This window comes from Periplaneta americana, chromosome 16 (assembly GCF_040183065.1).
Source record: "Periplaneta americana isolate PAMFEO1 chromosome 16, P.americana_PAMFEO1_priV1, whole genome shotgun sequence".
NCBI lineage: Eukaryota > Metazoa > Arthropoda > Insecta > Blattodea > Blattidae > Periplaneta > Periplaneta americana.
In genome coordinates this window covers 178,633,426-178,656,377 of record NC_091132.1, presented here as the reverse complement: position 1 = coordinate 178,656,377, position 22,952 = coordinate 178,633,426, and the positions used below count along the sequence as shown (strand labels likewise).

The window sequence follows — 22,952 nt, the reverse complement described above, 5'->3', positions numbered from 1 at the left end:
ACGTGCTACATGCCCTGCCCATCTCAAACGTCTGGATTTAATGTTCCTAATTATGTCAGGTGAAGAATACAATGCGTGCAGTTCTGTGTTGTGTAACTTTCTCCATTCTCCTGTAACTTCATCCCTCTTAGCTCCAAATATTTTCCTAAGTACCTTATTCTCAAACACCCTTAATCTCCGTTCCTCTCTCAAACTGAGAGTCCAAGTTTCACAGCCATACAGAACAACCGGTAATATAACTGTTTTATAAATTCTAACTTTGAGATTTTTTGACAGCAGACTGGATGGTAAAAGCTTCTCAACCGAATAATATTTATTCTGTGTTCAATTTCCTCCCGAGTATCATTCATATTTGTTACTATTGCTCCAAGATATTTAAACTTCTCCACCTCTTCAAAAGATAAATTTCCATTTCGTACAATATTCTCGTCACGAGACATAATCATATTTGTGTTCGATATAATTGTTTATGAATATGTTTCAAATTATACGACTCAGAACATCAAAAATATTTGAAAGTGGATTCCACAAAAACAGTAGGCCACTCATTTACAAAGAATGAGAGACCAAGATCGGAACATATTTATCTTCTTAAATATTCCTGCAAAGTCTTTTTATGCGCAGCAGCTTTTGAGTATGTTGACTCATAAATGTCTGAAATGAGTGTAGATATTATACCTCGAGCACATAAAGAAAATTTTACAACTTGTGTACAAGGAGCTGTTAATTTTCCATTATTAATCACATCGAAATACAAACTATCACACTTATCAGATGTTACTAATGAAATACTATGTTGACAGGACAGTTTTTGTTCAAGTTTGTATGAACTTACCCACAAACATATATTTGAACTGGATTATCAGTTACTTCATAGCTTACATAAACTTTTGCGACAATTTCATCAAATGCATTAATATTACATGACATTACATTTTCACAGATAAATCTTTGGTAATCATTATTAGGATTTCTGGGTTACATTTAAGATTACCATAACGGGCAGAATTAAGAACTAGCAAAATTTTAAACCTAATTTTCTTCTCTGATTCTAAAACCTGACGGAATTAAACATGGTAATTTCCACCAGATAACAGTCTGTAAAATGAAAACCTTCCTTCTAAAATAACTCTCTGCAATTGTGATGTTAATACATACTCAATCACATCACACTTTAGATAAAATGAAAACAGTTTTATTAAAACGGTATTAGAATGGTACAATGCCGTGTGTGTACATTTTTAACAATACAGACTGCCATCTATCAACCCAGTTTTGAAAATCTGTTAACAAGGGCAGCCTTGGATCATTGCTTTTAAAACCATTAACTGGATTTCTAACATTAACTACTTTCCATTATTCAAGAAACATTTTTATAAATTCCAATGTAACCTCACTTTTCACGTGAAAACAAGTAACGGCAACAATGGCAGTATTATGAAAAACATTTACAACTAATTTTACATTCTGCCTTTCCATATTATTAGGGTAAACACTCTTGTTTTGGTGCTGTTCTATTATTGCGGCTTAATTGCTGTCTGACTTATGTAAATTTTTTACAACAATAAGGTTGGCTTCTAATAGATCACCATTATTACTAAAGAATGTATATACAAAAGTTTTATCTGTATCAATAAGTCTAAACAGTTGTTTCTTATAGCCTTCAATATGTGCACCTTATCATATGAAAGAAAAAACTGTCGCAATAAGATCATGTTCTGAAGGAAATTCAAAACTATATTATATTGAGATCTTTCTGTAAGTTTTGCAAATAAGTACCCATTTACTGCATTTTTTTAAACTAATTTTCCTAGCAGGTTCTCGTATCTATTTAGAACAATGCAGTAGTTAGCTAGCTGGAACCTAACAAAATTCGCACTACCTTGGCGACAATGAATAGATTGCCGGGATTTCTTTGAGAATGGATTGAACAGTTCATTTTGGAGATCATCGATGAACAAATATGCTATTATAGAAATCATATAAATTATAACTAATGAAAATTTAATGTATTTCAAAGTTTTGAACGCATTAAACGCATGTATTTACGGATCTGTACTGTTCTTACAAAAGACTTACAAAGATACACATAACCTCAAAATCCTCATGCCCTCTCCTAGGATTTGCGAACCATCGAAAGAATTGAACTGATATACATCGTAGTGAAGAACTTCGATGGACGTGAAGAATGGACACTTCAGTATTCACCTCGATCAAGTACGCAGTTGAATCACAATTTATTACCCTCAAAGATTATCATTATCATAAACAAGGAAAAAACAGCGAAAAGAAAGTGAAAAATTGTTAAATGATGTAAATATTACGGCTCAACGCAAATCTTATAGAATAACTTTGAATAAACATCTCATTAAAATGATTTCCCATCAATATGTTGACGCTTATATAGTTTCAATGCAGAAAACATAGGCGAAACTCTTCCACAGAAATTGCGTTTAAGGGGGTCAGAAGCAAATGGTTAAAATTCATTTTAATTACTTTCGAGAAAATATGATTAAAAGTTATTTGCTTTCTTACATATGATGAAATTTCAATTTTATATGTTAATGTTCTAAAACAATCATGACTTCAGCACTAAAATCTTAAATGCTATAATTTACCCTGGATGTACTTCACTCGTTTTTGAGGAAATGTCACTTTCAGCGCTATGAGTCTCATCCCCACATTTGAAAGCTTTCACACCCGAGTGCTGGCGCATATGTTTCCTTAGAGTGCATGGAAGTTTGAAACACCTTCCACAGACGACGCACTTGCATGGCTTCTCGCCAGTATGGGTTCTTACATGATATTTTAGCCTAGTCGACTGATTAAAAGACTTTCCACAGACATTGCATTTGAATGCTTTCGCTCCAGTGTGTACGAGTTGATGTCTTCTTAATAAATCCTTTAAAGAAAAAGCTTTATCACAGACATTACATTTGTACGGTTTCTCCTCCGTATGTAAGCATTTATGTTTTCTTTTGTGAACAAATTCGGAGACACTCCCTCCACAAACATCGCAATTATTTGCTTCATCACCAGTGAGTATCGTTAGTAAATGGTTCTTTAAAACAGCCTTAAAAGAGAAAACCTTATCACACACATTACATTTGTATGATTTCTCCCCTGTATGATGACGTTCATGTTCTTTTTTGCAAGCCAACTGCAAGAAACTTTCACCACAGATATCACATTTATATGATTTCCCCCCAGTATCTATTCGTACATGTCCCTTGAGATTACTGTTTTGCGAAAATTGCTCACCAGAAACTTCGCATTTGAATAGATTTTCACCAGAATGCCAGTGTTCGTGACGTATTACAGAATGGACTCGTGTATGTCGCTTTAGGAAATCGGGGTTGGAGAAACACTTTCCACAAACATCACACTTGAAAAGTTTGTCGACAGTATCCAAGCATTCATGTTCTCTCTTCTCATCTGAATGAGAAAAACTTTTTGTACAGGCATCGCATTTGTATGATTTCTCTTCGGTATGCTTCCGCTGATGAATTTTGAGATTAAATTTCTCCGAAAATTTAACACCACAAATATCGCATCCATATGGTTTGTACTCATTGTGCATGCGTAGATGGACTTTCAATTTATACTTCACTGAAAATGCAACACCGCATTCATCGCATTTGTATGGTTTCACTCCTGCGTGATTGCGTAAATGCACATTCAAACTTGACCGCACAGAAAATTTCCCACCACAAACTACGCATGTGTACGGTTTCTCTCCGGAATGCATCCGTCCATGAATTTTAAGATTAAAGTTCTGCGAAAATTTCGCACCACAAATATTGCATTCAAATGGTTTGTACCCAGTGTGATTGCGCAAATGGACCTTAAGTTTATATTTCACTGAAAATGCCGCATCACATTGATCGCATTTGTATGGTTTGACCCCAGTGTGATTGCGTAAATGTACATTCAAACTAGAGCGCACCGAAAATTTCATACCACAAAATACGCATTTGAATCGTTTCTCGCCAGTGTGCATGAGTTTATGTTGTTTTAAGCGATCGAACACAGCAAAAGATTTCCCACATTCATCGCATTTAAAAGGTTTCTCGCCGGTATGCACGAGATTATGCCTTCGAAGATTAGATGAATTAGAATAACATTTTCCACAGAGAGCGCATGTGAATGGTTTTTCGCCAGAATGCACTCGATAATGGCTATTCAGTTGGCCTGACTGGGAGAAGGACTTCCCACAAACAGCGCATTTGAACTTCTTCCCATCTCTATCAAGCGGAACAATAGCAACACAATTCTTTGGACCCTGATGTAGAGTCACGTGGTCTTCATTTGCAATACTGCCGCACCTTGAAGAGACAGTGTTGTCATGGATATCTGCAAAACTGTTAGGAATCAATATTATCAGTCTATGAAATATAATAGGTAAGACGTGTGAATAAAATCACAACATGAAAAAGGAATAACATGAAGCAAAAGTCGATAGGAAGTTGTTTGAATATATTTTAGGATAAATATTTATCATTAAATCGGTATATTAAAACACTAGTAGAACACTATTTAACATTTTTATGGAAATGGACAAAACATGTGGATTGACACGAAATAGAGTTTTGACATTTTCGTTTAAAATGATTTTTAATTCTTTCGCAAAAATTTAATCTAATTGTTAAAGGCTACAATAAATGGAACCACTAATACTGGATAATTATTGCCAATTTTAAATGTTAGATGGTGATGATAATGATGATGATGATGATGATGATGATGATAATAATAATAATAATAATAATAATAATAATAATAATTTGGCAAGGATGCAGTTCTGCCAAATGAGAAATGTTAAATCTCATCACAGGAATTTATAATATAAATTGTCGAATAATTTTTTAATAAATATATCGGAAAAGTGAATATTAACTAAAGAAATATTATGTTTAAATACGTTGAAAATATAAAAGCAGGATCTGTGGTAGATATATTAAAACAAAATAATGATAATATAAAAAGAGAGCAGTCAAGACGTTACAAGGAAGTTATTTTTTTTAGTAGGTTATTTTACAACGCTTCATCAACAGCTTAGGTTATTTAGCGTCTGAATGAAATGAAGGTGATAATACCAGTGACATGAGTTCGGGGTATCTGGATATCTGCAAAACTGTTAGGAATCAATATTATCAGGCTATGAAATGTAAGAGGTAAGTGTGAACAAAATCACAAAATGAGAAAGGATTAATATTCATGTAGCAGAAGTCGATAGGAAGTTGTTTCTCTGACTATATTTTAGGATAAATTATTATCATTAAATCGGTATATTAAAACACTAGTACAACACCATTAAAATTTTTATGGGTGCAAGAATATTATGGACAAAAAATGTGGATTGACACGAAATGGAGGTTTGACATTTTAGTCTAAAATAATTTTTAATTCTTTCGCAAAAATTTAATCTAATTGTAAAAGGCTACAATAAATGCAAGCACTAATAATGGATAATTATGGGCAATATTAAAATGTTAGAAGATAACAATAGTTTGGCAAAGATGCAGTTCTGCCAAATGAGAAATGTTAAATCTCATCACAGGAATTTATATAAATTGACTAATAATTTTATTAATAAATATATCGAAAAAGAGAATATTAACTATAGAAATATTACATTTAAATGCGTAAGGGCGTAATTAACCAAAATGAAATATTCAAAGAATGCCCTTAACATACAGGTATTCTTTTTCTATGATCAAAATGCGAAACGATCAGCAAACTTGGTATGTATAATATGAGTAAATGCTGTATTCACTTCACATGCACACAACATGTAAGTTTTCTATTTAATTTAATTGATTCAATTTATTTAAAACATTCATATATGTAAATAAATCTTATTCAACAGTTTTTAAGGATTATTATAGTGCAACACAAATTGTTATTACATCAACATATTTCAGAGGTCTCCGAAAAGCGTATCGTCATTAGTGCTCTCGATGGTGCCCACCGAACACAATGTGCTGTAAGGCTAGAGAAGCGGGAGAGACTCGTACCTCAAGAGATGGAAGCGGTCAGTGGGGGATCGCGGCAACGGTCTGCTTAGGTTTACAAATAATAACCTCAAAAGAATAAGAAATATCATACGTTTGCATATTCTTTTGACATACTATGAAGCTGGAGCTCCTTCTGCTGCTATTGACACAAGCCATTGCAAATTCAACCTCTTCTGTTCTATGGTGCCTTTCAGTGCCTGGAAAAGATCTTCTCCAGTTGTATTTTGTAATTACATCTAGAAGACATTCAGACACAGTAAAATGTTCATTAACTCCTCGAATGAAAATGGCTAGGTGAGCTTTGTCATTTCTATCTGTGCTTTCGTCCAATGCAAGTGAGTAAGCTACAAACTGGTTAATTGTGGTTTCGACTTCAGATTCAATTACATTTACAATCTTGAAATTCCTTCTCTGAACTGTAATTGGAAACCATTTAATTTTCTTAAACTTTGACTTTGTTCTGGACACAGTATTTTAGTAGCATTCTGTAAGCACGATTTTACAAATGATGCTTCTGTAAAGGGCTTCATTGATTTTCCAATATTCCAAGCTAGAACATAGCTAGCAAGAAACTTTTTTTGTTTAAGACTGAGAACACGTGTATGATTTGTGTTTGTATTTTCTTGTTTTATATTTATAAAAATATTTGTAGGCCTAAGCATTTCACCTAAAATTAAACAAAAAACTATAAGTATGTCATGCGGAACTGAGAGCAAACGTATTGTAATATACTGATTATTATGTATAACCAAAAGTCATACAGATAGCGCCAACATAAATTATTTTCACATATCCAACATGCCTGTAATTGTATGATATTCTTTGTGAAGAGTCGAGTATTGTTGTCGCATGTTGAATTTTAACACACCCTTAAGAATTTTCGAACAAATTAAGCATTTCACATTCTTTCCTCTAACACAAAATATTTCTCTTCCCTTTCATCCTTGAATGTACTACGTCCATGATTAGAAGACATTGTGAAACGGTGGAACACTCCGACCAACACAATGATAATGGCAGTCCGCCACTGCTCTTCGTTTGCACATAAACATTGAGTGCAGTACAGGTGGGGATGGGTGAGGCGGAGCGCGCTCATTACATACTGGCTTCGGTTCCGTTCAGGGGCTTACTCGCGAGTACGCTTTTGGAGACGTCTGACATATTTGATTAATCATAAACTTATTTCAATATATTTACAAATTCAAGAACGTGATCAACATCACTATAGAAAATTCCAACAATTGTATTGCATATAACATGCACCATTTAACTACATCAGTAATAGTTTGCATAACACAATGTGATTTGTCTCAAATAGACATAAAGTACATATTTTATATATTTTACATTTTATCTCAACAATTTTAACAATTTAATTATATAATAAGTGACATCTAACAAAAATGTAACATGAGTTATATGAATCAATATTCACATTTCATAAACTCATTTTGATTTTTCGGCAAATCTACAAATTAGACAAGTTGTTCAAAACTGAATTGAAAATAGAATAGGTTTTCATTACATAAAACTCATGATTAGTGATTCAATCTGTTATGCATATTACTGTGGACAAGTTAATGGACCTACGTTTAGTTAGTTAGTGGGGTTTAAAAATGGCGCGTCAGCTACTATGGCTATTTGCGCCCTTATCTAAAATCTTTCAGTAAACACGAACACAATACAATAACCAGAATAATTAAAAGAACTAAAGAGCATTGTCACGATTAAAACGAGGCAAACAAATGCAGTTTCAACAAGGTGAAGCATAAAAACCATAAAAGTGAGAAGTTCTTACATCCTAAGTAGTATTTAAAAAGAAACAACTAAACAATAAAACAAATGTCACCAGAAATAAATTGTCTGGCGCATTTATAAAATGCACGGATGTAAAAGGTCCGAATGTCAAGTTTGTTAAAATCATATACTAAAAATGTAACCTCTGGATGTAAAGGGTCCGGAGGATAAGTAAAACAGGTCATTAAAACACTACATCACCCTGTCAAGTCCTGTATTCGATAAAAATCCAGAACTGGATTTGTATAATTAAAATCATTTCCAAGAGCGTCACGTAGAGTCGGCCGAATTCCTTACTGCTGACGGGCTGGGTCGTATTTTCGACAATGAAATAAAAAATGTTCCATGGTCAGTGGAACATGGCATAGATCACACTCCGGCTGAGGCTCGCCACGTAGGAGATGGCCATGCGTCAGATGACAGTGGCCAATCCTCAACCGGGTGAGTAAAACTTCGTGTCGTGACGCTCTTGTGGACGAATCCCAAACGCGAACAGTGTTTTTTATTCTTCGTAATTTATTTCCCTCTTGTGCAGACCATTCTCCTTCCCATTGCCACCATAACGTATGTTTTAAGTAATTTTTAATATCTTGCCACCTTTCACGCCAATACACCTCACAGCCATTTATAGCACCATCCCTTGCTGCAGCATCCGCTGCCTCGTTTCCAGGGATGCCAACATGACCCAGAGTCCACACTACTCCAATCTCAGGTTAGAAGAGTGCGGAAAAGTTCCTGGGTTCTCAACACAAGCGGACTTATGTTTAGATTTCGTCAAATTTTTAAATACCTGATGATGCCATACAGGCAAAAATGTTCATGAATATCTTGTTCAATATGTATTACCATATAATAAAATTTGCAATTTCATAAATCATATGATTGAGCATTTGAATAAATAAATTTATCTGAAAATCAAAATTAATTGTAAAATACTGATTCATGGTGCCGACCGAACTCTCTTCTTTTGTATCATCAATGGCCTACTACCTGCATATACGTAAGTCATGTATGGAGTAGCGAATATTCACATGATTTTATGGCCTGTTTCGACAACAGTTTTTCAATCACCATTAACATTGATATAATAATAATTTTAGTAAGCCAGTTACAGAAAGTACGAATTAAAGAACAGCTACCCACACTCACCTCTCAGTCAAAACCTCATTCTCTTCTGCTGTTACTTCCAGCTCCGGTTCCTCCTTTATTGAGTTCAACTCATTAAAATCTGGCTGAAAATGGAGAGCAAATAACATAATTAGGGATAAAGAGTTTGAGATGCGTAGTCATGTATGATAAACACAGAAGGTTTGGAATTGAACGGGTTACATCAGCTTCTTGTCTATGCGGATGACGTGAATATGTTAGGAGAAAATCCACAAACAATTAGGGAAAACACGGAAATTTTACTTGAAGCAAGTAAAGCGATAGGGTTGGAAGTAAATCCCGAAAAGACTAAGTATATGATTATGTCTCGTGACCAGAACATTGTACGAAATGGAAATATAAAAATTGGAGATTTAGCCTTCGAAGAGATGAAAAAATTCAAATATCCTGGAGCAACAGTAACAAATATAAATGACACTCGGGAGGAAATTAAACGCAGAATAAAAATGGGAAATGTCTGTTATTATTCGGTTGAGAAGCTTTTATCATCCAGTCTGCTGTCAAAAAATCTGAAAGTTAGAATTTATAAAACAGTTACATTACCGGTTGTTCTGTAAGGTTGTGAAACTTGGACTCTCACTTTGAGAGAGGAACAGAGATTAAGGGTGTTTGGGAATAAGATTCTTAGTAAAATATTTGGGGCTAAGAGGGATGAAGTTACAGGAGAATGGAGAAAGTTACACAATGCAGAGCTGCACGCATTGTATTCTTCACCTGACATAATTAGGAACATTAAATCCAGACGTTTGAGATGGGCAGGGCATGTAGCACGTATGGGCGAATCCAGAAATGCATATAATGTTAGTTGGGAGGCCAGCGGGAAAAAGACCTTTGGGGAGGTCGAGACCTAGATGGGAAGATAATATTAAAATGGATTTGAGGGAGGTGGGATATGATGGTAGAGACTGGATTAATCTTGCTGAGGATAGGGATCAATTGCGGGCTTATGTGAGGGGTGCAATGAACCTCCGGGTTCCTTAAAAGCCATAAGTAAGTAAGTAAGTCATGTATGATATATGAGGCGTTCAGAAGTCAACATGATTAACTCCACTTTTGGTTATTTCAGAGTTTATAAGTTGGCAATGTATTAAATTGACGATACGTATTTTCAGTGGTCAATATGATTTACTCCATAGTTTAGTAAAAAGCCCACAGAATGCAGTATTCTTCTCGACTACACCACAGAATTAATAGTGTATATTTAATTTTAACCTTGAATATCTCAAAATCTTTGGAAAAGGAGTTAATCATGTTGACTAAAAGTATGGGGACACACTGGATATATTTTGTAAACAACATGCTCACATAACATGCGTACTCAATTCACCTGAAGCATCTCTCTTCTCCCACGAACAATAACTTATATGGACTGCACAACGAACATTGCAGATAAATTTCGACATTATAGCTGTCATCTATAGTACTGTATATATTACGTACAGTAGATACAAATGGCTTTTAGAGAACATGGTGGTGATTTCCGCCCTCAGATATGCCCGCCATTGGTCCCTATCCCAAGCAAGATTAATGGAGTCCCTACCATCATATCCCACCAACCTCAAATCCATTTTAATAATATCCCCTGTCTACGTCTCAGCCTCTGCAAAGTTCTTTTTTCCCCTCACATCTCTCAACTAACGCCCTATATGCATGCATTTCTGGATTCACCCATAAATGTATATACGAGTATATGTCTTGTATTGTATGCACAAAATATTATGACAGCTGCACCGGGGTTCGAACGCGTGTCCGACAGAAGAAACGTTGGTCGCTTAGGTGTGGCGGCGAGGAGAGCGTATGGATGCTGAGAGGGTAGAGGGGCGGTGTACTACGGCGACGCGGCGAGGGGAAGTTGCGCGCGCATCTGCTGCTTGAGTGCGGAAGGAAGGAAACTGCTACGTGCGGAGTGAAGGGGGGGACGGACCCTCCCGAATCGTCCAGAAGTCCGTCGAAGTGGAAATATCCAGATTATTCGAGAATGCCATTCTGACCGCGAACTTTCTCGTCTTCGTCGCTGTGGGTATAAATTACGCACGCGAGTGAACTTGGAACAGTCAGTTTAGTGAGTAGCAGTGTTGTTAAAGTCAGTGGAGAGCTAGCCAGCCAGTCTTGGTAGCAGTGAAGCCAGCTTCGAGACCAGAGCGCGACTTGAGTTGTGTCCGTAACTGTGGAGCCTGAAGCCCGGAGTTCGAGTGCAGTGGACCGCAGTTGGGGGACCTGAGTTCGAAGTTCAGAGGATCGTCTCTGAAGGTCTGGGGTTCGAGATTCTGTGAACCCGAGTGACTGAGCTAGAAGAACTAGCCAAGACAAACGAGCTGTGAACTGAGAACTGACAGTTCTGTGTTGTAAATAGTGCTTTGTGAATATTAGTTAAGATTAACAGTTCATTGTTGTTCGTAATAGTCCAAGTAAATTGTCATTGTCGTTTGTGGAGTGCAATAACAAACGCTATGTTGCTGTGCGGAGAGCAAATCCCATTGTTGACGGGAGTGAAATTAAATTGTAGAAAGTGAAGAGTTATTGTTGAGATAATAAAATTACATTGTTGTTCAATATAAAAAATTTACAATATATTACTGTGGTTAAACTATATTCCGTAGTTCATTACAATTTGGCCGTGGAAAGTACTCTAAAATAAATACAGACATATAGACACAGTATTAGACAATGTTTTTAATACAGTTAAAGGGAATAAATATATTCGGAAATGATACAGACAGATAATCAAAATTATATCAGAAAAGATCATATTCAGCATATGCATTGGAATAAATATGAACACAACAATATTCAAAGTTATTTTCAAAAAAGACTAATTGCTTGTATCATTTTCATATTGTGCAGTTCGATTTCTATGCCACATTGTTCTTCCTCATTTCCTTTTCCTATATTTATTCGCTTTTCCTTTGTTTTATTTTTATTTCCTCATATTTATATCTGCTTTATTCTCTCTTCTATCACTAGAGGGCAGTCGGCTTCCTATTGGTATTGGATATTCGAATTTTTTCACTTCTTCAAAGGATAAATCTCCAATTTTTATATTTCCATTTCGTACAATATTCTCGCCACAACACATAATTATATACTTTGTCTTTTCGTGATTTACTTCCAACCCTATTGCTTTACTTGCTTCAAGTAAAATTTCCGTGTTTTCCCTAATCGTTTGTGTATTTTCTCCTAACATATTCACGTCATCCGCATAGACAAGAAGCTGATGTAACCCATTCAATCCAAAACCTTCTCTGATGTCCTGAACTTTCCTAATGGAACATTCTAGAGCGAAGTTAAAAAGTAAAGGTGATAGTGCATCTTTTTACTTTAGCCCGCAGTGAATTGGAAAATCATTCTACAGAAACTGACCTATACGGACTCTGCTGTACGTTCCACTGAGACACATTTTTAATTAATCGAACTAGTTTCTTGGGAATACTAAATTCAATAAGAATATACTATAGAACATCTTTCTTAACTGAGTCATATGCCTTTTTGAAATCTATGAATAACTGATGCACTGTACAATTATACTTCCATTATCTGACGAATACAAAATATGTGAACAATAGTTGATCTATTACGTCTAAAACCACACTGATGATCCCCAATAATTTCATCTACATATGGAGTTAATCTTCTCAAAAGAATATTGGATAAAATTTTGTACGACGTCAGCAAAAGTGATATTCCTCGAAAGTTACTACAGTTAGTCTTGTTCCCCCTCTTAAAGATAGTTACGATTATGGACTCCTTGCATTGCTCTGGTACAATTTCCTTTTCCCAAATAGCAAGTACAAGCTTATAAATTTCGTAAGATAATGCGTTTCCACCCTCTTGTATTAATTCTGCTGAAATATGATCGATACCTGGAGACTTATTAACATATCATTGACAAAAAATAAAGAGAGCTTAACATTACAATTCCAAACGAACTTTCTGACTTCAGGGAAGGAAGGAAAGATAACAAGTGCGGCAAAAGGAACTAGACCAGGAGGAGTTTTACAAATAAAGATACAAAGCAATGATCAACATAATTAATAGTATACTGAGAAAGATAATAGCCCTTGCATGATCCAAACAACACTGAGGTTATCTGGATGAACGTGGAGTCTAAGGCCCGAATGTATAAACCATTTAATCTTAGATCAGAGGTTAAATTGATCCTTGTTTCAGCTGAACTAGGAATTTTGTGTTGTGTAAAGTCTAATCTGAGATTAATTTGTCTCAAACTAAAGTCAACTTTGACTGAAGAAATTTCTCCGATTGAGTTTGATGATCCAAGTTCAGTTATTTCTTTTCTGTTTGAATTATACGAGTGACAGATTGCGCAAATAAAATATCCATTATTATTAATATTAATAGATATGATAGGTACATTTATATATATTTCTTTCAATTTCTTGCCTTAATAGACAAACAATCTTATATTTTATAAGGCTCTATCGTGTTCAGCAGTATCAAATAACATAACCTATAATTATATTACGTTTATAACAACCATTAATTATTAATGGATATGGTAGGCACATTCATAAATTTTCAAGTAACTGTATTACTAAACGAAGATTGTCGTTTTATAAAGCTTTATTATGTTTAGCAGTATCAAACACCATAACATGATAACAACTCGGAGAATAGTCAACCTTCTTCTTATTGTCTGCCATTATTTACATTGCACAAAAAAACCAGTGTCTCCAACAGAGTGTATGGAAAGTCGCCAAAAAGTAGTTGTAAAGCCGCTAGATTTCTCATTATCAACAAAGAAAGATTAAATTTTGTCGCTATGGGGTGTTAAAAAGGTCACTAAATCCCTATTTAAGCAATATAAAAGTTAAAATAAATTGTTGCTGAAAAAGAGTTAAAGTCGCTAGATTGGCAACACTGAACAAACTGTATAACATGGTCCGAGCATCACGTATTTCACCTGTTATGCGATGTTGCCAAATCCTTTTCACGTGAACTTAGATTGCATTTGAACCAAGGTAATTTGATCGCAGGAAAGTTTTATCACAGTCTACTATATACAGTCGCGAAGCTCAATATGTAGTAAAAATGCAAACATGGGTAGTTGCCCACCACTAGGATAGCTACTATCGCCTCATCATCGCAGATCTCTCTCCTAGCAGACAACAAAAATGTTACACTTTCGTTGTCCTATTCTTTTGGAAAAATTAACACCTTCCTTCCATTATTGAAATATTAAATGCATACAGTTAATTTATTATTTTAATAAAGTATATTAAATTCAACCATAAACTTGAAGATACCTGCAAGAAATAGGTTAATATTATTTTTGTTTGTGCAAAACGAACTGAAATTTACTATAATCGCTTCACTCATTCAAGATTATAGCGATAATTAACTATGAAACCAATAAATATTAATTTGCATTTCTCTTTACAACAATAATAATGGAAATATGAATTAATGGAGTAACTTACGTGTACCGGGACTTGTAATGTAGGCTTACATAGTTAACAAAGTGGGATGAGGTTAAGCAATAATAATCACACCAGAATTGGAAATAAAACGTGATCAATACATTTTATTGTAACAGACTTTTTCTACGTCTCTAGTAAAGTAACAAATAAAAATAACAACAAAATTAACGGCTATAATTAAAAACATATCCTTTGAAAAAAAAAAAGTAGGCCTAAGCAATAATAATCCCACCAGAATTGAAAATAAAACGTGATCAATAAATTTCATTAAAACAAACGTAATTTTTCTACGTCTCTAGTAAAATATTAATATTCCAATTATTGTATTTTAGCCATTAACATTATCATTACAACCGATAACGAACATTTCAAAAGTATCAATGTGAAATACGCAACGAGCTAGCACTCGATGGAAATACGACACAGTCCAAAGTCGACCGTGGACAGTCTATTGTTTCTAGTTGCTAACCGCTTGGAGCGCTTTATCACGAGATTTGCAAAAAATCACCTCAAGCTTCGCGACTGTATATAGCAGACTGTGGTTTTATACAATAGAAGAAGTGTCTGAACTCGGTTTACTTTTCGATCTTCGATCAAAGTTGATCTTTAGTCAGGGAGTTTTATACAATTGGGCCTAAGAAGAACAAAGTACAATTTAAAATTCAAAAGAAGAAGAACAAGAAGAAGAAGAGCTATAACATCCCATGTGTTACACTTACTTGATCTTCACATTTCACCAGGGCAAAATTATTTGGAACCAGGATTTCTTCAAATTTGATCTCTGATGAGACAGCACTGCTGTAGTCGTTGCATTCTGTCTTTATCTGAGTAGTGGACAGATTCAACAAATTCAGTTCCTGGAAAACAAAATAACAGCGTAATTAAATAACTTATACCAGTTACAGGCCTATACTTCTAGCATATACAACATTTATGTAACAGTGTTAGAACTGAAACCAGACGTTAAGGCAGCAAACTATGAAAAAGGAAAATTCTTTTATATCATCTGTTACACTGCATCCACTTGGTTACTGTTATTACCACCTCAATTAATCACTCTCTCTCTCTTTCTACGACTCATGCACATATTCGTGTGTATGCATTGTTAAAAAATTCATTATCCGCTAGATAATAACAGAGAATGACCGCCACATTAAAACGTCTCATGTTTTAAATGGTTCTGGCAATGGATTGGAATGAGGAGATTCCCATTGGATGATTGATGCTTCTTTCTTCACCACAATGTCTGCCATTCCATTGCCAATAGCACCACAGGGCGCGGGGATCCAGTGAAGAACTATTATTTTCTGTTGTTGCATAATTAATCTGAAAGAATATCTGAAATCCATGATTTCTTGTTCTATATAAAGTATCACAGCTTGTGAATCTATCAGAACTACTATACTGTCCTGGATGTGTAGTCGATGTGATAGTTATTTTACAGCAGTAAGTAATTGAGCGTTTTTTCAAAAACCGATTTCTACTATCTCTGTCACTAGAGAGTTCTTGAAATTTATATTTTCCCTGCCATTCAAAAAATATTTGTATATGTTACCTCTTGCACAAAGGGGGAGATCTATAACTAAAACTTGATTAATATATTTCAGTATTATTTGTATTTATCCTGGTAATAATGAACAGTTTGACTCGTAGACATTTTGTTTTCCAGCATTAACTTCCCATGATTGTATGAGAAGATTCGAAGAGAACGGCAGTTACGTAGACCTTCAGCTCCCCACTACTACCAATAATGCGTAACTCAATGTCAATACGTCGGTTGCTGTCGTCTGCGATACAACGAACTTTTATGTTGATTTTCGAGTTAATATTTTTCCTGGTTATTATATGCTTATTTAAGTTGTGTTAAATTTCGCTAAGTGGTTTTATACTTTATTTTATCCGTCTATTCATTTTTATTATTGTAAATATTTTTGTTTCATTACTAATATTATTATTATTATTATTATTATTATTATTATTATTAATTTGTATTACTATCTTTGTGTCTTCTTAGTCACGGTTATTTTATTATTATTATTATTATTATTATTATTATTAATTTGTATTACTATCTTTGTGTCTTCTTAGTCACGGTTATTTTATTATTATTATTATTATTATTATTATTATTATTATTATTATTATTATTAATTTGTATTACTATCTTTGTGTCTTCTTAGTCACGGTTATTTTATTATTATTATTATTATTATTATTATTATTATTATTATTATTAATTTGTATTACTATCTTTGTGTCTTCTTAGTCACGGTTATTTTATTATTATTATTATTATTATTATTATTATTATTATTAATTTGTATTACTATCTTTGTGTCTTCTTAGTCACGGTTATTTTATTTTTATTATTATTATTATTATTATTATTATTATTATTAATTTGTATTACTATCTTTGTGTCTTCTTAGTCACGGTTATTTTATTTTTATTATTATTATTATTATTATTATTATTAATTTGTATTACTATCTTTGTGTCTTCTTAGTCACGGTTATTTTATTTTTATTATTATTATTATTATTATTATTAATTTGTATTACTATCTTTGTGTCTTCTTAGTCACGGTTATTTTATTTTTATTATTATTATTATTATTATTATTATTATTATTATTAATTTGTATTACTATCTTTGTGTCTTCTTAGTCACGGTTATTTTATTTTTATTATTATTATTATTATTATTATTATTATTATTATTATTAATTTGTATTACTATCTTTGTGTCTTCTTAGTCACGGTTATTTTATTTTTATTATTATTATTATTATTATTATTATTATTAATTTGTATTACTATCTTTGTGTCTTCTTAGTCACGGTTATTTTATTTTTATTATTATTATTATTATTATTATTATTATTATTAATTTGTATTACTATCTTTGTGTCTTCTTAGTCACGGTTATTTTATTTTTATTATTATTATTATTATTATTATTATTATTAATTTGTATTACTATCTTTGTGTCTTCTTAGTCACGGTTATTTTATTTTTATTATTATTATTATTATTATTATTAATTTGTATTACTATCTTTGTGTCTTCTTAGTCACGGTTATTTTATTTTTATTATTATTATTATTATTATTATTAATTTGTATTACTATCTTTGTGTCTTCTTAGTCACGGTTATTTTATTTTTATTATTATTATTATTATTATTATTATTATTATTATTATTATTATTAATTTGTATTACTATCTTTGTGTCTTCTTAGTCACGGTTATTTTATTTTTATTATTATTATTATTATTATTATTATTATTATTAATTTGTATTACTATCTTTGTGTCTTCTTAGTCACGGTTATTTTATTTTTATTATTATTATTATTATTATTAATTTGTATTACTATCTTTGTGTCTTCTTAGTCACGGTTATTTTATTATTATTATTATTATTATTATTATTATTAATTTGTATTACTATCTTTGTGTCTTCTTAGTCACGGTTATTTTATTTTTATTATTATTATTATTATTATTATTATTATTATTATTAATTTGTATTACTATCTTTGTGTCTTCTTAGTCACGGTTATTTTATTTTTATTATTATTATTATTATTATTATTATTATTAATTTGTATTACTATCTTTGTGTCTTCTTAGTCACGGTTATTTTATTTTTATTATTATTATTATTATTATTATTATTATTAATTTGTATTACTATCTTTGTGTCTTCTTAGTCACGGTTATTTTATTATTATTATTATTATTATTATTATTATTAATTTGTATTACTATCTTTGTGTCTTCTTAGTCACGGTTATTTTATTTTTATTATTATTATTATTATTATTAATTTGTATTACTATCTTTGTGTCTTCTTAGTCACGGTTATTTTATTTTTATTATTATTATTATTATTATTATTATTATTAATTTGTATTACTATCTTTGTGTCTTCTTAGTCACGGTTATTTTATTTTTATTATTATTATTATTATTATTATTATTAATTTGTATTACTATCTTTGTGTCTTCTTAGTCACGGTTATTTTATTTTTATTATTATTATTATTATTATTATTATTATTAATTTGTATTACTATCTTTGTGTCTTCTTAGTCACGGTTATTTTATTTTTATTATTATTATTATTATTATTATTATTAATTTGTATTACTATCTTTGTGTCTTCTTAGTCACGGTTATTTTATTTTTATTATTATTATTATTATTATTATTATTAATTTGTATTACTATCTTTGTGTCTTCTTAGTCACGGTTATTTTATTTTTATTATTATTATTATTATTATTATTATTATTATTAATTTGTATTACTATCTTTGTGTCTTCTTAGTCACGGTTATTTTATTTTTATTATTATTATTATTATTATTATTATTAATTTGTATTACTATCTTTGTGTCTTCTTAGTCACGGTTATTTTATTTTTATTATTATTATTATTATTATTATTATTATTAATTTGTATTACTATCTTTGTGTCTTCTTAGTCACGGTTATTTTATTTTTATTATTATTATTATTATTATTATTATTAATTTGTATTACTATCTTTGTGTCTTCTTAGTCACGGTTATTTTATTTTTATTATTATTATTATTATTATTATTATTATTATTAATTTGTATTACTATCTTTGTGTCTTCTTAGTCACGGTTATTTTATTTTTATTATTATTATTATTATTATTATTATTAATTTGTATTACTATCTTTGTGTCTTCTTAGTCACGGATATTTTATTTTTATTATTATTATTATTATTATTATTAATTTGTATTACTATCTTTGTGTCTTCTTAGTCACGGTTATTTTATTATTATTATTATTATTATTATTATTATTATTATTATTATTATTATTAATTTGTATTACTATCTTTGTGTCTTCTTAGTCACGGTTATTTTATTATTATTATTATTATTATTATTATTATTATTATTAATTTGTATTACTATCTTTGTGTCTTCTTAGTCACGGTTATTTTATTATTATTATTATTATTATTATTATTATTATTAATTTGTATTACTATCTTTGTGTCTTCTTAGTCACGGTTATTTTATTATTATTATTATTATTATTATTATTAATTTGTATTACTATCTTTGTGTCTTCTTAGTCACGGTTATTTTATTTTATTATTATTATTATTATTATTATTAATTTGTATTACTATCTTTGTGTCTTCTTAGTCACGGTTATTTTATTATTATTATTATTATTATTATTATTATTATTATTATTATTATTATTAATTTGTATTACTATCTTTGTGTCTTCTTAGTCACGGTTATTTTATTATTATTATTATTATTATTATTATTATTATTATTATTATTAATTTGTATTACTATCTTTGTGTCTTCTTAGTCACGGTTATTTTATTTTTATTATTATTATTATTATTATTATTATTATTAATTTGTATTACTATCTTTGTGTCTTCTTAGTCACGGTTATTTTATTATTATTATTATTATTATTATTATTATTATTATTAATTTGTATTACTATCTTTGTGTCTTCTTAGTCACGGTTATTTTATTATTATTATTATTATTATTATTATTATTAATTTGTATTACTATCTTTGTGTCTTCTTAGTCACGGTTATTTTATTATTATTATTATTATTATTATTATTATTATTAATTTGTATTACTATCTTTGTGTCTTCTTAGTCACGGTTATTTTATTATTATTATTATTATTATTATTATTATTATTAATTTGTATTACTATCTTTGTGTCTTCTTAGTCACGGTTATTTTATTATTATTATTATTATTATTATTATTATTATTATTAATTTGTATTACTATCTTTGTGTCTTCTTAGTCACGGTTATTTTATTATTATTATTATTATTATTATTATTAATTTGTATTACTATCTTTGTGTCTTCTTAGTCACGGTTATTTTATTTTATTATTATTATTATTATTATTATTATTATTATTATTAATTTGTATTACTATCTTTGTGTCTTCTTAGTCACGGTTATTTTATTATTATTATTATTATTATTATTAATTTGTATTACTATCTTTGTGTCTTCTTAGTCACGGTTATTTTATTTTTATTATTATTATTATTATTATTATTATTATTATTAATTTGTATTACTATTTTTGTGTCTTCTTAGTCACGGTTATTTTATTTTTATTATTATTATTATTATTATTATTATTAATTTGTATTACTATCTTTGTGTCTTCTTAGTCACGGTTATTTTATTTTTATTATTATTATTATTATTATTAATTTGTATTACTATCTTTGTGTCTTCTTAGTCACGGTTATTTTATTATTATTATTATTATTATTATTATTATTAATTTGTATTACTATCTTTGTGTCTTCTTAGTCACGGTTATTTTATTATTATTATTATTATTATTATTATTATTAATTTGTATTACTATCTTTGTGTCTTCTTAGTCACGGTTATTTTATTTTTATTATTATTATTATTAATTTGTATTACTATCTTTGTGTCTTCTTAGTCACGGTTATTTTATTATTATTATTATTATTATTATTATTATTATTATTAATTTGTATTACTATCTTTGTGTCTTCTTAGTCACGGTTATTTTATTATTATTATTATTATTATTATTATTATTATTATTAATTTGTATTACTATCTTTGTGTCTTCTTAGTCACGGTTATTTTATTATTATTATTATTATTATTATTATTATTATTATTAATTTGTATTACTATCTTTGTGTCTTCTTAGTCACGGTTATTTTATTATTATTATTATTATTATTATTATTATTAATTTGTATTACTATCTTTGTGTCTTCTTAGTCACGGTTATTTTATTATTATTATTATTATTATTATTATTAATTTGTATTACTATCTTTGTGTCTTCTTAGTCACGGTTATTTTATTATTATTATTATTATTATTATTATTATTAATTTGTATTACTATCTTTGTGTCTTCTTAGTCACGGTTATTTTATTATTATTATTATTATTATTATTATTATTATTATTATTATTATTAATTTGTATTACTATCTTTGTGTCTTCTTAGTCACGGTTATTTTATTTTTATTATTATTATTATTATTATTATTATTAATTTGTATTACTATCTTTGTGTCTTCTTAGTCACGGTTATTTTATTATTATTATTATTATTATTATTATTATTAATTTGTATTACTATCTTTGTGTCTTCTTAGTCACGGTTATTTTATTATTATTATTATTATTATTATTATTATTATTATTATTAATTTGTATTACTATCTTTGTGTCTTCTTAGTCACGGTTATTTTATTATTATTATTATTATTAATTTGTATTACTATCTTTGTGTCTTCTTAGTCACGGTTATTTTATTATTATTATTATTATTATTATTATTATTATTATTATTATTATTATTAATTTGTATTACTATCTTTGTGTCTTCTTAGTCACGGTTATTTTATTTTTATTATTATTATTATTATTATTAATTTGTATTACTATCTTTGTGTCTTCTTAGTCACGGTTATTTTATTATTATTATTATTATTATTATTATTATTATTAATTTGTATTACTATCTTTGTGTCTTCTTAGTCACGGTTATTTTATTATTATTATTATTATTATTATTATTATTAATTTGTATTACTATCTTTGTGTCTTCTTAGTCAAGGTTATTTTATTATTATTATTATTATTATTATTAATTTGTATTACTATCTTTGTGTCTTCTTAGTCACGGTTATTTTATTATTATTATTATTATTATTATTATTATTATTATTATTAATTTGTATTACTATCTTTGTGTCTTCTTAGTCACGGTTATTTTATTATTATTATTATTATTATTATTATTATTATTATTAATTTGTATTACTATCTTTGTGTCTTCTTAGTCACGGTTATTTTATTATTATTATTATTATCATTATTAATTTGTATTACTATCTTTGTGTCTTCTTAGTCACGGTTATTTTATTATTATTATTATTATTATTATTATTAATTTGTATTACTATCTTTGTGTCTTCTTAGTCACGGTTATTTTATTTTTATTATTATTATTATTATTATTATTAATTTGTATTACTATCTTTGTGTCTTCTTAGTCACGGTTATTTTATTTTATTATTATTATTATTATTATTATTAATTTGTATTACTATCTTTGTGTCTTCTTAGTCACGGTTATTTTATTATTATTATTATTATTATTATTATTATTATTATTATTATTATTATTATTAATTTGTATTACTATCTTTGTGTCTTCTTAGTCATGGTTATTTTATTTTTATTATTATTATTATTATTATTAATTTGTATTACTATCTTTGTGTCTTCTTAGTCACGGTTATTTTATTTTTATTATTATTATTATTATTATTATTATTATTATTAATTTGTATTACTATCTTTGTGTCTTCTTAGTCACGGTTATTTTATTTTTATTATTATTATTATTATTATTAATTTGTATTACTATCTTTGTGTCTTCTTAGTCACGGTTATTTTATTATTATTATTATTATTA

The 22,952-nt window shown here is 29.2% G+C and overlaps 1 protein-coding gene across 2 annotated transcripts in view; it reads right to left on the bottom strand.

Annotated features, from left to right (window-relative positions):
• Positions 1 to 1,173: 1,173 nt before the first annotated feature.
• The window catches only part of LOC138692080 (zinc finger protein 665-like), a 59,076-nt gene continuing 37,297 nt past the window's right edge, over positions 1,174 to 22,952 (bottom strand). For both annotated transcript variants that reach the window (XM_069814997.1, XM_069814998.1), the window contains 3 exons: positions 15,136 to 15,273; positions 8,964 to 9,046; positions 1,174 to 4,361 (listed from right to left, as the gene is read on the bottom strand). In XM_069814997.1, the coding sequence (XP_069671098.1) occupies positions 2,615 to 4,361; positions 8,964 to 9,046; positions 15,136 to 15,273 (1,968 nt within the window). In that variant the 3' untranslated portion in view covers positions 1,174 to 2,614. The remainder of the gene's footprint in view (positions 4,362 to 8,963; positions 9,047 to 15,135; positions 15,274 to 22,952) is intronic.